Source organism: Oryx dammah, unplaced genomic scaffold (genome assembly GCF_014754425.2).
Source record: "Oryx dammah isolate SB20612 unplaced genomic scaffold, SCBI_Odam_1.1 HiC_scaffold_28, whole genome shotgun sequence".
In the NCBI taxonomy this organism is placed as follows: domain Eukaryota; kingdom Metazoa; phylum Chordata; class Mammalia; order Artiodactyla; family Bovidae; genus Oryx; species Oryx dammah.
In genome coordinates, this window is record NW_024070212.1 from 75,569,677 (window position 1) to 75,583,685 (window position 14,009).

Sequence of the window (14,009 nt, forward strand, 5' to 3'; positions counted from 1 at the left end):
TCTGTACAAGAGCTTGTCTTTACAATGCTGTCAACTTCTTGTCTTGTCCAAGTGTCCAGCCCTGTGTCTGGTGCACAACATGTCTGTTGTTCTCTCAATTCAAGGAAGCCCTAAGGGCCAACCTGTCCATGGACCATCCCACCTTTTGAAGTTATTTTCCTCAGTGCTCAGTTGTATATGACTCTTTGCAACTCCATGACTGTAGCCCACCAGGCTCCTCTGTCCGTGGAATATTTTCCAGGGAAGAATACTGAAGCGGGTTGCCGTTTCTGACTCCAGGGGACCTTCCCGACCCAGAGATAGAACCTGTATCTCCTGCATTGGTAGGCGGATTCTTGACAGAACCGTACCGCCTGGGAAGCCCTCGTTCTTTGGACTGGTACAGAATGATAAACTAGTAAATTTTAGCTCTGTCCACAGGCAGCAAATTGTTCTGGTTATACCTCTTCCCTGAGAGTCTCTTTAATCTTTGCAGAGAAACCTGTATCCCTCAGCTCCTGGTGGGCTGACATCAGAGAGACTGATCTGGTGAAAGCTGTCCCTCCCGCTCCCCCGAGATTTGTAAAGCGTGATTCTACTGAGTTTCAGGTGGAAGAACTCCAAGAAAGCATGCAATGTTTGTCAAACTGCCCTGATAATAAGAACTACCTAAAATACTTGTTGAAAAAAATAAATTCTGAGCCTTTCCCAGCCCCATGTAATCTGAAGCTCTTGGGAAAGGGTCTTAGAGCTGTATTTTAACATACAGCCCTAGGTATTCATTGTCTATTGGAAAATGTGAGAAATTCTGGAGGACAAATCCCTTATTTTTACACAGGAAGAATCTGAGCCCCAGAATGAGAGATATTTGTCACTGGGAGAGGGTGACTGAAGGGTGGACCCCACATGCCTAAAAGGATTAGGAAGGGAAACCTAAGTGAGTCCAGGAAGCTTACGTTGACAATAGGCAAGGGTAAGGTCTGTAGCAAACTGGAAATCCTTGTCTAAAATGGAGGAACCTCCCTCAGCTGCAGCCAATTGCTACCGTGCAGACTGTGGGCCCACTGTTGCCACAAATAGCAAACTTCCAAGAGACAATAGAAATAAAGATTTTTCTAAGAAATTTCTTCACATATAAATGTTGACAACTTAAAAAAATATGTTTTTAAACATCGTGTAGGACAAATTTCTCTTAGCTACCAGTTTCCAGGGGCTTCCCTCATGGCTGAGTGGTAAAGAAGCCACCTGCCAATGCAGGAGACATGGGTTGGGAGGACCCCCTGGAAAAGAAAATGGCAACCCACTCCAGTGTTCTCGCCTGGAAAATTCCACAGACAGAGAAGCCTGGTGGGCAACAGTCCATGGAGTTGCAAAGAGTCAGACACGACTGAGCACAAAACCAAAACAAAAAATCCCTATGTGAGTGTTGTGGCTGTCCCAGAAACTCACCGCAAATGTGCTTCAAACTTACCCTCCAGAGCTACAGCTCCTCTAGAGGAACAAGTGTCCCTTCATCATCCCCTGGCCAGTCTCTCCATCCTTTGGGTCTGACTGGATCTTCCCAACCTTCCCTGCCCTCCAAGAATACTTAAGCCTTGAACACAGCACATTGTCACTGATTGCCCTGCATCACAGGTGTCAGTCTTTTACACTAAACTGCACACATTCTTAAAGACAAAGACCTTGTTTTTACACTTTTGCAGCCCTGGGACTTAGTGCCCAGGGCATGACGGGCTTTCAGTAAATAGCATTAAAGAAGTGAATGTGTTGATATTGATTTCCTTATTTAATAATAAACTTTCTAACGACAAGCGCTCCCTCTTAGAGGCTACCTCTGTTTATTCTCTGCAGCACCTAGCAGAATTATAATCAATATTCAATCAGTTAAGTAATTTGTGTGGTTTGCAAGATACAATGCTAACTTCTGATCAAAGAACTCACAACCTTTTTCTGCAAGTCATCCTCATATGCCCTCCAGAAATTTCTACCCCTTGAATTCTCATAGCAGTTCTCTAGGCACTTCTGCTTTGGATTTTATCTGTTGATGTTTATGTCTCATTACTTCACTAGGCTGGAAACTCTTTGAGGTCAGAGTAGGTTTCTGATTTTTTTTTTTTTTTTTTTTTGTAGACTTCAATATAACCAGCATAGCTCTTGCTTATAATAAGCACTCAAACAGGATGAGACGGTTGGATGGCTTCATTGACTCAATGGTTGTAAGTTTGAACAAACTCTCGGAGATAGTGAAGGACAGGGAAGCCTGCTGTGCTGCAGTCCATGGGGTCTCAAAGAGTCAGACATGACTGAGTGACTGAACAACAGCAAAATTCTTTCTTTGTGATCTTCATGAATACAGCCTTTTTACACAGTTTCTTATATTGATTGTGCTATATGCTAAGTCTCTTCAGTCATATCCAACTCTGCAACTCTATAGACTGAAGCCTGCTAGGCTCCTCTGTCCATGGGATTTTCCAGGCAAGAACACTGGAGTGGGTTGCCACCCCCTTCTCCAGGGGATCTTCCTGACTCAGGAATCAAACCCGCATCTCCTGCACTGCAGGCAGATTCTTATCCGCTGAGCCACTGGGGGAATCCTGATGTTTATCTAAGGATTGTTTAAAAGGAAAAAAAAAAAAGATTCAATTCAGTTTGAGGGACACTGGCCTGGTGTTAAACCATGCCACTGAGAGTTTTATTCATTTAAAGGAACCACATCTCACTGCTTGCAGCCTTCTATCAAATCTCAAAGAATAAAATTGAACCCATATAGTTGAAAATTGAGGAAACAATGATTTTATAAGGGTTATAGCAAGGCATCTCAAAACATGCTTTGACAACACTTCCAATTAACAATATACAAACAATTCTTTCCTAGCCATGACACTTTCTTCATTTGGGAAATAAAATATGTATTATGGGAGATTACTTACCTTCATGAGTCCTTTCATTATAGAAATTTAATTTACTGAGGGCCTTGACGAACTACAGGAGGGAGGAGTCAATACTATTTATGACACTGAGGTAAAGTTGCCAGTGGGAAAAGTAGGTATTTTCCACAAACAACACACCTTAGAAAGAGGAGGGGATTTCTGTCCCCTCTGTAACATTTCCACCTACTTGCAATAAGCAGGGTTAATAGCATTTAAAGCAACAACTGAAAAATACTAGCAACATTTAGAGGCAGAATCTGCCCTGCTAATTGCATACTTGTTTACAATTAACTCAATTGTTTCAGAGTGGATTTTTCAACTCCCTGTTACTTTTGTGTTATGTTCAATCAGGAAGGAATAACAACTGTTAATACTTAAAAACTGAAACTTCAAAATCCAGCGAATTTTTGGGATTTTTCTGAAAGGAAACAACTTCAAGGATGCACACTACCACTTTCATCTCTCAGCACTATGAAATAAGAGTACACATTTAAGACACTTTTCTTTAAATATGTATATCGTGTTATAAGCAACAGATTTTTCTGATGCCTTGGAAGTTTTCCTATTACCATCGCTCCAGTTTTAGTAATAGACACACTGTATTGACACCTATCAGGTGCCAGGTAGTTTGCATTCATTTGTAAATCAGAGTCAGACACACTGAGTGACTAAGAACATACATAAGCCGCTCCTCCCCACTCTGCCTTTCTAGTTTAATTTACTCATCTTTGCAGGAGGGTCTTTAATCAAGTAGTTTTGGGAAAGAATTGGAAGTATTTTTACTTATTGGGACGGGGAAAAAAATCTGTTTAAAACTGCTTTCCATCTTCTGATAATGTAAAAAACAACTATTAAATAGCAGTTACGTTTTGGATCAGGCACTAGCTTAAATAAGACACAAGCCTAAACAAGGACTAAAACTCCACATTTCTGGTAGATGTGGAAAAACAGAAACTTAATTGCAAGGTGAAGGGCTCATGTGCCTATGTTATTCCTAAGATATGCAGAAACTTGGTGCTTTTTGTAACTCTTAGCTGGCATTTCTCTCCTCTGATTTCTACTTTTTCCTGATTGTATGTAGTCATGACAAGGGTGGGAGACAGATGGCCGGGGAGCCATGGGGTGTTGTGGGGGAGGGTATGGTTTGAGAAGTAGGCAAAGAAAAATCCGGAGTACCAAAGCTATATTAGGCCTCTCCTCAGTAGGCATTTTTGCTTTCTTTGGCTGTATGTCCAAAAGATTGTTGCAGTTAATTATCAAGTGACTGTTCCAAGTAAAAGATGACTGTTCTGCTAAAGCCTTTCATTTCTTTTGCTCTTTTTTCCCTCTCCCATCTAATTTAGCCAAACCCCTCAGAACCATAGCACACATGTTCAGCTGAAAGGCACACAGCTCTAGAAAGAGAAGAATGGCACCAGAATCTTCGGCAGGCCACTTCCCTGCTTCCTGAATGTGCTTCTGCAAAATGCACAGCCTTGGACGGTTGCGGTCACTTTCCAATTGGCCTTCTCACCTGTGGCAGCTTATCCAATAACCCGTCTTTCAGTGCCCAGCGTTATCTTCCTGAAACACTGATCACGTCACTCCCTGCGTGAAGACATCTGCAGACTGGCCAAAGTTTACAGAAGAAAGCCCAAATGCTAAGGGTGACATGGAATGCCATTCCCAGTCTGGGCCTAATCCCACCTAACTTTCAACCTTATCTCTCCCTTATCTTTCTACGCCAGAGGCACACACGGAATCACTCTTGGTTCCCTGAACAGGTTTTGGTCTTTCAGGCCTCCACACCTTCCCAGAAACTAGTGCTGCTGCTAGCAATATCCTTTTCCTGTTTTAAAATCCAAACAAAATGATCTCTTCCCAGGAAAAACTTCACTGGTCTTGCAGGTAGGTCTTTGGTGACTCCCTCCCCTCTGCTTCTTTAACATGTTGCATCTAATCTTATTATATCACTAGTTATCATTTAACTGTATTTATCCCTGTTTTGCAACTGCAATTTCCCACACCACTTTTCCCTAATTCCAACCCAACTTCTAAATCACCTTTGTTTTTCTGACTTTTGGTGTAGGGTAGAGCAAGGCATCACTAAAATACCCACTAAATAAATAAAAACCAATATCATGCCATGTTCAGCCCAAATGTTTTGAGTAGAAAAATATTTTATATACATACATACACACACATCTATATATACAGATGCACATATACTATATATACATGATTTCACATGGGTTTTAATTTTTCCATATTGAAAAAAAAAACTTGTTTAAAAGAAAATAAAGTACAAGTTAAAGAAACAAAAGTACACATTAAGAAATGATGCAATTATTCCATACCAGTTTATTGTAGATATTGTGTTTCCAAAAATTTATAGCATAAATAACCTTTCATGTCATAAAATAACTTAGTACAATTTATAATAAAACTTTGAGAATTTAACATCTCATCAAAATACAATAAAATATGGTTTTAAAATATGATTAACCCCTTTTTTTTTTGAACTTGAGGGCATAAAAACCAAAATTACCCAAACTATGGCTGCACATTTAAACTTTAACAAAGCATATTGGGTTTATTTAAATGTAACTCAACCATCCTAAATTAATACATAGTTTTGTTTTCCTTCCTGCATGGTTCTTTGTAATTTCTGTTCCTTTTGACTTGTGTTTCTGTTTCCACACAGCTTCCTTCTTCATTTTCACCTCTTTCCATCTGCAAAGTCATCTATCTCCGGGCTCCCAGAACATGTAGTTGAACTCACTCAGCCCCTTGACATCAGTTTCTGTAATCCTTGCATCAGTGTAGGGAGTAACTGCTTGAGTAACTACAAAGGTATTTCAAAACTTCAGTGCAATTTGCTTCAGTTATTTTCATTCAGATGCCATCACCGTTCAGGGAGATTAATCACTGGAACCCACTGATCCATGTAGCGACTTTCCCGGCAAAAACAAATAAGTTGACTTAAGGCAGGATCCTTCCACTGTGATGAATGCGGATTCTGGGAACAAATTTAGAAAAAATAAAATTATTATTTTTAAAAAATCAGACTTTGCTACTAATTACAATACTTCTGAGGAGAAGACGCTTGAACATTCTATATTTGGCTGTGTTACAGACCACTTAAAACCATTAAAAATTTTTTTCCATGTAGTTGGGTTTCCTGCAAAATCGTTAAGGGTAACTGTCTACAAAGCTATACTCTGCAAAGTCTGAAACATGCAACTAACTGAGTCATATATATGTTTTCATATTTATTCAGTTTTTGCCTGAGAGTATTATTCATAGGCTTGTCCTACCAAACTTGAACCTTGGTGGACACCTGAGAAATACTTCCATGCTGGGCTACCAGGAGTTTAGAGCTGCAGAGCAGTTAACTAAAACTGCCACCTGTTATCCTCCCAAAAGAGAGAGTAGTATTTTTCAGGAGTAGCAAAATAATGCGGCTGCCACTTAAGGAGATCAAACTGTTCCAAAATGTAAAACACAAAACAATCACATTTACCTCTGTAAATACAAGTTATCTACCTTTCAAAGGTTTTTATGGGGGCAAGGGGACATTTAAAAAACTTCAAGACCACAAAGAAAAAATTTCCACTCTTTCCTCTTAATGTATTTCTAGGGAATTAATGAGGTCTGTCTCCTACACCATTTCTATTTTTAGCTCTGACTGGCAGAGAATGAAGCTGACTCCTTAATGAGGGTGAGCCAGGAATTTATTTGGCTTTATCTAATCTGCCCTGCTAAAGGAATTAGTCACGGGAGGTAGTGCAGATGTAGGTAGGGAGTAGCTGGACTGACAATGCTGAGTCACAAGGATCTCTTCCGCTTCTGGCAGCCTCCAACGTGCTTAGACACGTTCTGTCCCAGAGAAAATCCCCATGATGAAACTAGCACATCTCGGCTGAAAGTCCAGCCACACGCTTTAATGGGGCAAAGGCTCCCGTCTCTTAACCCTCGCCCTTTTCAGATCTGGAGTCAGGCGACTCTCAGCGCTCACGAACTTCCTGCCAGAACTCTAACCTCGAGCTGCCCGCAAGTCCCCTTCTCCCTTACCGTCACCAGCACGCAGTGCAGGTCCGGGGGCTGCTCTGCGCCCTCGCTGGCTGCGGGGCCTGCATCGGTCTCTAGGAGCAGGAGTTCGGCCAGCCGGCCCGGGTTGCTGACACGCAGGATGTCGATATCATTCTCGCAGCAGAATGCCTGGATCAGGGTGAAGTGGATCTGCAGAGCCACGTCCCTGTCGTCGTCCTCGTCCGCCGCCAGCAGGCACAGCACCACGTTATCCGGGTCGCTGCGGGCAGGGAACGAACGGGCTGGTGAGCCCAAAGGCAAGACCCGTCGCGTGGCAGCGTGCACCCCCAGCCCAGGTGCCAGGGGTCGCGCCCGGGTCCACTCACTCCCCCTGGGACAAGTAGCCACGGGACAGATGGAACGCGGCAGGAAGTGGCGCTGCAGGGCGAGGGGAGACCAGTGAAAGCGACCTTCTCTGGCTGGGTCAAACAGGAGAACCAAGAGGGTCACGCGAGGGCTCCACTTACACGTTGAGCAGCTTGGCCGCCTCGTACACCCCGACGGTGATGGTGCGCTGACTCAGGGCTTTGCTGAGCACTTCCTCGAGGGCATCGCCCACCTTATCCATCCTACACGCGGGAAGAAGCAAGGGGATCTCGTCACACTAAGCCCCTCCGGGTAGCCGCCTCCTCGCCCTGCACCGTGACCCTCCCAACCGAGGGCACGCGCAACAGCGCCCCTCGACCTTTTGCAAACCCAGCACTCCCTGGGATATCATCCCCTTCCCCCCATAACCCTTACGCCCAGAGGCCCGGCATCCTGTGAACAGCCCCGAGAATGACATCCGCCACCCTTTCCCTAGTGCTCTACTAGTCCTTGGCGCTGGGTGCAGCCGCAAGCTGTCGGCCGCAAGAGCTGCACGGGCAAGGACGGTCACGTCTGCCGTTTGCAAAGCCTCGAGGGGCTCGACCGGCGTGCGGGGTACGCTCTTCCCGTCCACGCGCGCCTCCGGAGTGTTCCAGAGGAAGAAAGGCGGGATAGGAGGTACCCGCTGCAAACTTTGAACCACTCGCTCCCCATTAACCTTGCATAGCCCAGCAGCACCGGAGTCCGCGCAGGAGGCAAGCAGAGTTCAGGCAGAGGCTCTGGCCGACTTACCTTTCGGTCTTTTGCTCTCCAGTCGAGAATTCCTCCAAAGTCATATTGCAACTGCAGGTCGCCCACAGAGAGAGAGCGGCGTGCGAGCTGCTCCTGCCACCGCCGGCGCGCGGGCGCCTGCTTTCCACACTCCCTTGCAGGCTCCTCCAGCGCCCGCCGCCACCGCGCCGTCCGCCCCTCCCGCCCCGCTAGCTCGCTTGCTCTTTAGTCGGCTCTCAGCAGCCCACTCGCCACTAACCGCGACACTAACACCACAGCTGCCTCACAGCCACTGAAGGACAAAGGCCCCGCTCCCAGGAGTTATCCTGCCAACCCCCTAACCAACCACCATCCTCTTCATTTGCATACGCGCAGCCATTGGGCTATGCAAATCAGCCTGTTCAGACAATTTGACCTCAGCTCCAGGAACCAGGCGGAGAGGAGCGGAAGAGGGAGGGGCCAGGAGGAAAAAGAGCCTAGGGGGCGGGGGCGGGCGGGGTTCCGAGCCTACTCTCACCCCGTCGGCGGGGCGGGTAGGAGCGGAGATCTTCGTAGGGGGGCGGGGAAAGGAGGGTGTCTTCAGCTTGGGCTGGAGCTGGCTGCCAAGTGTTTTTCTTGCTGGTGCACTTTTTTTTTTTTAATTGTCGTTTCAAGTCTTTTGTTTTGGGGGGTTGCTATTAACATCTATTTTCAGGGTTAATGCACCCAAGTCTAGTAATTATTAGTACGCAGGTTATATAAAAAGAGTGTATCCAGACCTCTGGGGCAAAGTTTACCTCAGAAGTGTTGTTTATGTAAGTCTAAGCAAAGCTGCTTATTAGTAGTAGTATTATTTCGGTGCCCTGATGGCTGGTTTGATTTATTTTTGGAAACTTGCAAGGGTTGGAAGCTCAAAAAAGAAAAATCAACACATTTGTGTTTGGTGGTGGCAGGAAACCAAGTTGGAATCTTTTACGCAGAAAGCAGAAAGACTTCCCACCTGCCCAGGGTAACTGTGGAAAACCGAGTTCAGGAGGAGCTGGTTACCACATGTATAACCATTTTATCCTAGCCTCACAACCCCAATTCACCTTTCTCAGCCTTTCCCAAAGGAGGATCCTTCTGCAGGGCACCAGCTAAGAGACAAATGTCTGACACCCACACAAGGCACACATCTAAACTCAAAATGCTCTGGATATGCCCTCAGCTTCCTTTCATAAGGCAAGTATGTCACTACCTTCCACAGGGGGCCTATGATCTCACTGTGAATTATTGATGTTAGTTGCTGAATCATGAAGTTGCAGCTATAGGTCTTTTTAGTCATAGGCTAAAATTTCACCTTTGAGATAATGGCAATCTGTGGGTGGAAAGAAAGTAGTAGTTATACATTTTTGAAAAACAAAATTGAATGTAGAGTTTGAATCGGTTGCAAGTTCTTTGTATCATGAGTTTATGCAATAAATGCAAAAATATGTGTTAAACCTACTGAAGTCACCAAAAGTGGTAAAAAAAAAAAAAAATACTCCCGTATGCTTGCTTTCAAAACAATGCTTGCATTTTTAAGGTCACTGTACAGACAAAGGTCACAGAAGTAATTTTCTGCTAAGCTACAAGGGAGTTTTTGTACCCGTATGTTCATATCATTCTAGACAAAATATTCTTCAGCTTTCTTGATCTTAATTTAGAGGAAAAGAAAAGTGATAGGTCAGGTTTTCTGGCTCATTTATTTGAGCTGCCATTTTGCACTTCATCTCTTAACTGCATTGTCAGCAAGGGACAAGTTTTGACTAAAGGAATGGTGCTGGTCTGTGGGTCATTTACCCAGAAATGTATGTTTCATATCCATACCTTAAATTCTAACATGTATCGTCTTTTAAAGAATTCCTTTAAATTGGAATTTAGGTAGGTGCTGAAGCATTTTCAGTTTTGCAAACAAAACCTGAATTATGCAATCTGGCCTGAGTCATCATTTGGAGACTGTTGAACTCTGTTCTGTGGAACTCCAAGGTTCTACTAACTAGGTATTTCTTAGAGGTTCCTTGGAAGAAGTATGGTCACTGTAAACTGACAGCAAATTAGGAAATCGAGTGAGTTTCTTGACAGCAGGGAGTGTGACTTCATCAACGTGGTATTCTTGGCACCTACCACAATTTCTGCATTTGGTGGAAGCATGGCCAGTGTTCACTGAGTTAAGTAGACTCTGAATTGAACAATAAGATCTCAGAATACTGCAGTCCTGTGCAATGCATGAATTCTAAGATATTCCACATTTAATTTTAGTTCAAAAAAACTTCTTTGCTATCCTACAATATACCAAGAACTGTACAATTCCTGGCCCTTTGCCTTTAAAGGGCTTACCATCTAATTATTATGCCCATGCTTGAACTGGGTTTTGGGACAAAATACTATGCACTGTCATCAGCCAGCTATGCTGAAAGTCCCATGACTTTAGTCATCTGAACGGAAACTGTAGGACAGTAGAACCCATGTATTGTTATTCCAATTCAAGTGAACCACAGCCCTGATAATGCCCCACCAAGGTCAATTATAAGCAGTAAAAATGCAGTATAAAAAGATTACTTCTTAATATAGGCCCAGTTTCTCACTCAACAAGTACACTGCATTCTTTATTTGATTTGAAGGGAAAGTGATTTGTTCAAGTGCTATGGGCTTGTTCTCTGTGAGATAAGCCTAGCCTTCCAGTATTCAAAAATATTCATCTGTCATACTTTCTGACTCAGATATGTTACACCATTTTGCCTCATTGCTGAGTCTGCCTAGACTGTTTCATCACTGATTATTTTGGTGTTTCACACTGGAAGTAGGAGCTGCATTTGTCTGCCACTAGATTGCAGTTATATATTAGGATGAATTTAGATGATACTGTTCATAAATTCTTATTAGTCCCTGGGGAGGATGGTATCCAATGATAAATTAGAGGAATAGCCCTAGATAGGTACATATGTGTATATATACTTTTTTCATATATTCTAAAAATAATCTGTATTAAAATATAATTCCAATATATATAATCATTTAAAAAATTATCCCGGGTAATTCCAAGTACTTCAACTGCACAGAACTGGAATGACCTTCTGGTAATATTTATAATGATGCTAAATGGTTATATTTGGATGTTAGATAAAAATAAATTTATATTCAGGAGTTGTCAAATAATTTAGCACTGCCACCTGCTTTACATCTTAAAAGTCTTTTTTTATTTTTTTCATTATTATCATACATATATTCTTATACTGGTTCTGTAGTATAGAATGATAAATTTTCTCTCTTTCAAAAATTCATCAACGCTTTAACATCTGAAGGAAATATGATGCTTATTATTTCAGTATTAGACATATTCTTCACATTGAAGGATATCAGTTAGTCTATGACAGATGTATTAACTGTAATACTTATTTAGAACTGTATTATATTACATTTTGTTGTTAAAAATCCTAAGGTTCCTGAGGTATTTTTTTGTATAAGTCTGGTAAAGTTAGTTTCTAAAGTCAGGCTCTCAATTTCCCTCAATTTTTTTCTCAGAGAAGACCATTCAGACAATTTACACCTAAAAATGTATAATTTCTTAAGATCAATATTTCCATTTGAATTTAACATAAACGTTTAGTTTCTTGGACCATCTGGTAGGCAAATTCTGAGATGGCCTCAATGATCTCTAACCCCAATGTTAACCTTTTTATAAGCCTTTTCCTTTGCGTGTGGGTAGAACCCATTTCTTGTTTCAAACCAATAGAATATGTGTTGAGCTATCACACCCATGATTATGTTATATTCTATGACAAAGGTGAAAGTACTTTGCTAGTATAAGTATTTAGTTGACTTTGAGTTAATTAGGAGGAAGTTTGACTGTAAATTGATACAGTCACTATGGAGAACAGTAAAAAGCTAAAAATAGAGCTACCATATCATCCAACAACCCCCTCCTAGGCATCTATCTGGAGAAAAACTTGGTTCAAAAGTATATATGCATCCCAGTGTGCATTGCAGCACTGTTACAATAGCAAAGACATGTGGTAGTTGCTCAGTCCTGTTCAACTCTGTGACCCTATGGACTGTAGCATGCCAGGCTCCTCTGTCCATGGGATTTTCCAGGCAAAAATACTGGAGTGGGTTGCCATTTCCTTCTCCAGGGGATCTTTCCAACCCAGGGATTGAACCCGGGTCTCCTGCATTTCAAGCAGATTCTTTACCACCTGAGCCACCAGAGACGCCCTAAAGTTCAGATGAATGGATAAAGAAGATGTGGTATACATATATACAATGTAATATTACTCAGCCATTAAAAAAAGAATGAAATAATGCCATCTGCAGCAACTTGGATGGACCTGGAGATTATTATACTAAGAGAAGTAAGTCAGACAGAGAAAGACAAAGATCATATGATATCACTTATATGCAGAATATCAAAAATGATACAAATGAACTTATCTACAAAAGAGAAACAGACTCACAGACTTAGAAAATGAACTTATGGTTACCAGGGGGTAAGGTTGGTAGCAGGGATAGACTGAGAGTTTGGGGTTTCTGTGTACACACTGACATATTAAGAATAGATAACCAACAAGGATCTACAGTATAGCCCAAGGAACTCTGCTCACTATTCTGTGATAACCTAAATGGGGAAAGAATTTGAAGAAGAACAGAAAAATAAATAAAAAGGGAGATTATGCTAGGTGGGCCTAACCTAATCACGTGAGCCCTTTAGAAGAGGGCTCAACCTTCTCTGAAGAAGTACTGGAAGCATCAGAGACTTTCTTTCTTCACTGCTGGTTTTGAAGGAACAAACTTCCATTAAGCTGCAAGAAAATGGATTTTACCAACAACCTGAGGGAGCTGGGCAATATACCCTTCCCTAGTCAAGCCTTCAAATGAGAATATAGTCTGGTTAACACTGATTTTAGCCTTGTGAGACTTTAAAAAGATCACCCTGCTAAACCACATCCAGACATCTGACCTGCAGAAACTATGTGATAATACATAAGTGTTGTTTTATACCATTAAGTAACTTGTTATTTGTAATCTGTTATGTAGAATCAAAGCCTAATGCAATATCCTTAATACTACCTTGTTGTGTGTTCAATAAATTCTTACCCTATGGAAATTTTCTTCAGCTATTAATATTCAGGGCACTAGAGGCATGGTGTTGCTTTGAGCTTTAGGCTGACCACCTTGTGTTGCCATTAGCTGCTCACATTTCACCAGCCATGCAAGGGCCATCCAACTGAGGTGTCAGATGAAGAGACTCTCTAGGACATTTTTCAGGGACCCCTTCACCCCATTTCCCCACCTTCCCACTGAGTTAAGTGTATCAGGATGTTTCTATCATGTTAGGAATGTTCTCTCTGTGAATGTCTCTACTTGGTGGACTGCTCAAAAGTGAAGAAGATAGGTGTTCTGGATGAGTAATTGGCCATTGGTGTTCTGGTAATATGACCAGGTTTCTGAATTTTCTGTCTCTGAAATAGAAGAGGTGATTCTTTTCACCCATGTCCTTCATTGTAAAGGTTTATCCTTCCTAACTCTTAAAAGCTTAGTTCTTCTCTGTCTATACACTCTCTTGGTGACCTCATCCAGTCTCATGACCTTAAATATTTATATGCTGATGACTCCCAAATATACTTCCAATCTGGTCAGTCATCTCCTCTGAACCTCAGGCTTACTCATCATCTCTGTGTTGATATACAATAAGCATCTCAAACTTACAATGACAAAAGTTGGTAATAGTCCTCCTATAGGTTAATGGCAACCCACTCCAGTGTTCTTGCCTGGAGAATCCCAGGGATGGGGGAGCCTGGTGGGCTGCCGTCTATGGGATCGCACAGAATCGGACAAGACTGAAGCGACTTAGCAGGATAGGTTAATGGAAACTCTGTTCTTCCCATTGCTCAGCCCCCAAGCCATGGTGTCATCCTTGACTTCTTTTCTTCACAACCCACATCCAGTCCATCAGCA

At 42.4% G+C, this 14,009-nt stretch overlaps 1 protein-coding gene across 1 annotated transcript; it reads right to left on the bottom strand.

The window, feature by feature from the left end:
- Nucleotides 1–5,226: 5,226 nt before the first annotated feature.
- On the bottom strand, nucleotides 5,227–8,497 carry GADD45A (growth arrest and DNA damage inducible alpha). The gene is made up of 4 exons (XM_040232615.1): nucleotides 8,079–8,497; nucleotides 7,448–7,549; nucleotides 6,963–7,200; nucleotides 5,227–5,907 (listed from the first exon to the last, which is right to left on the bottom strand). The coding sequence occupies exons 1-4, from the start codon at nucleotides 8,120–8,122 to the stop codon at nucleotides 5,794–5,796; spliced, it is 498 nt and encodes a 165-aa protein (XP_040088549.1). The 5' UTR covers nucleotides 8,123–8,497; the 3' UTR covers nucleotides 5,227–5,793.
- Nucleotides 8,498–14,009: the final 5,512 nt, after the last annotated feature.

Coding starts and splice junctions, on each gene's coding strand:
- GADD45A (XM_040232615.1), bottom strand. CDS start 8,122: ATGACTTTGGAGGAATTCTCGACTGGAGAGCAAAAGACCGAAAG. Junction 7,201..7,447: donor GCGGCCAAGCTGCTCAACGT/GTAAGTGGAGCC, acceptor CCCTGCCCGCAG/CGACCCGGATAACGTGGTGC. Junction 5,908..6,962: donor TGCACTGCGTGCTGGTGACG/GTAAGGGAGAAG, acceptor ATTTGTTCCCAG/AATCCGCATTCATCACAGTG.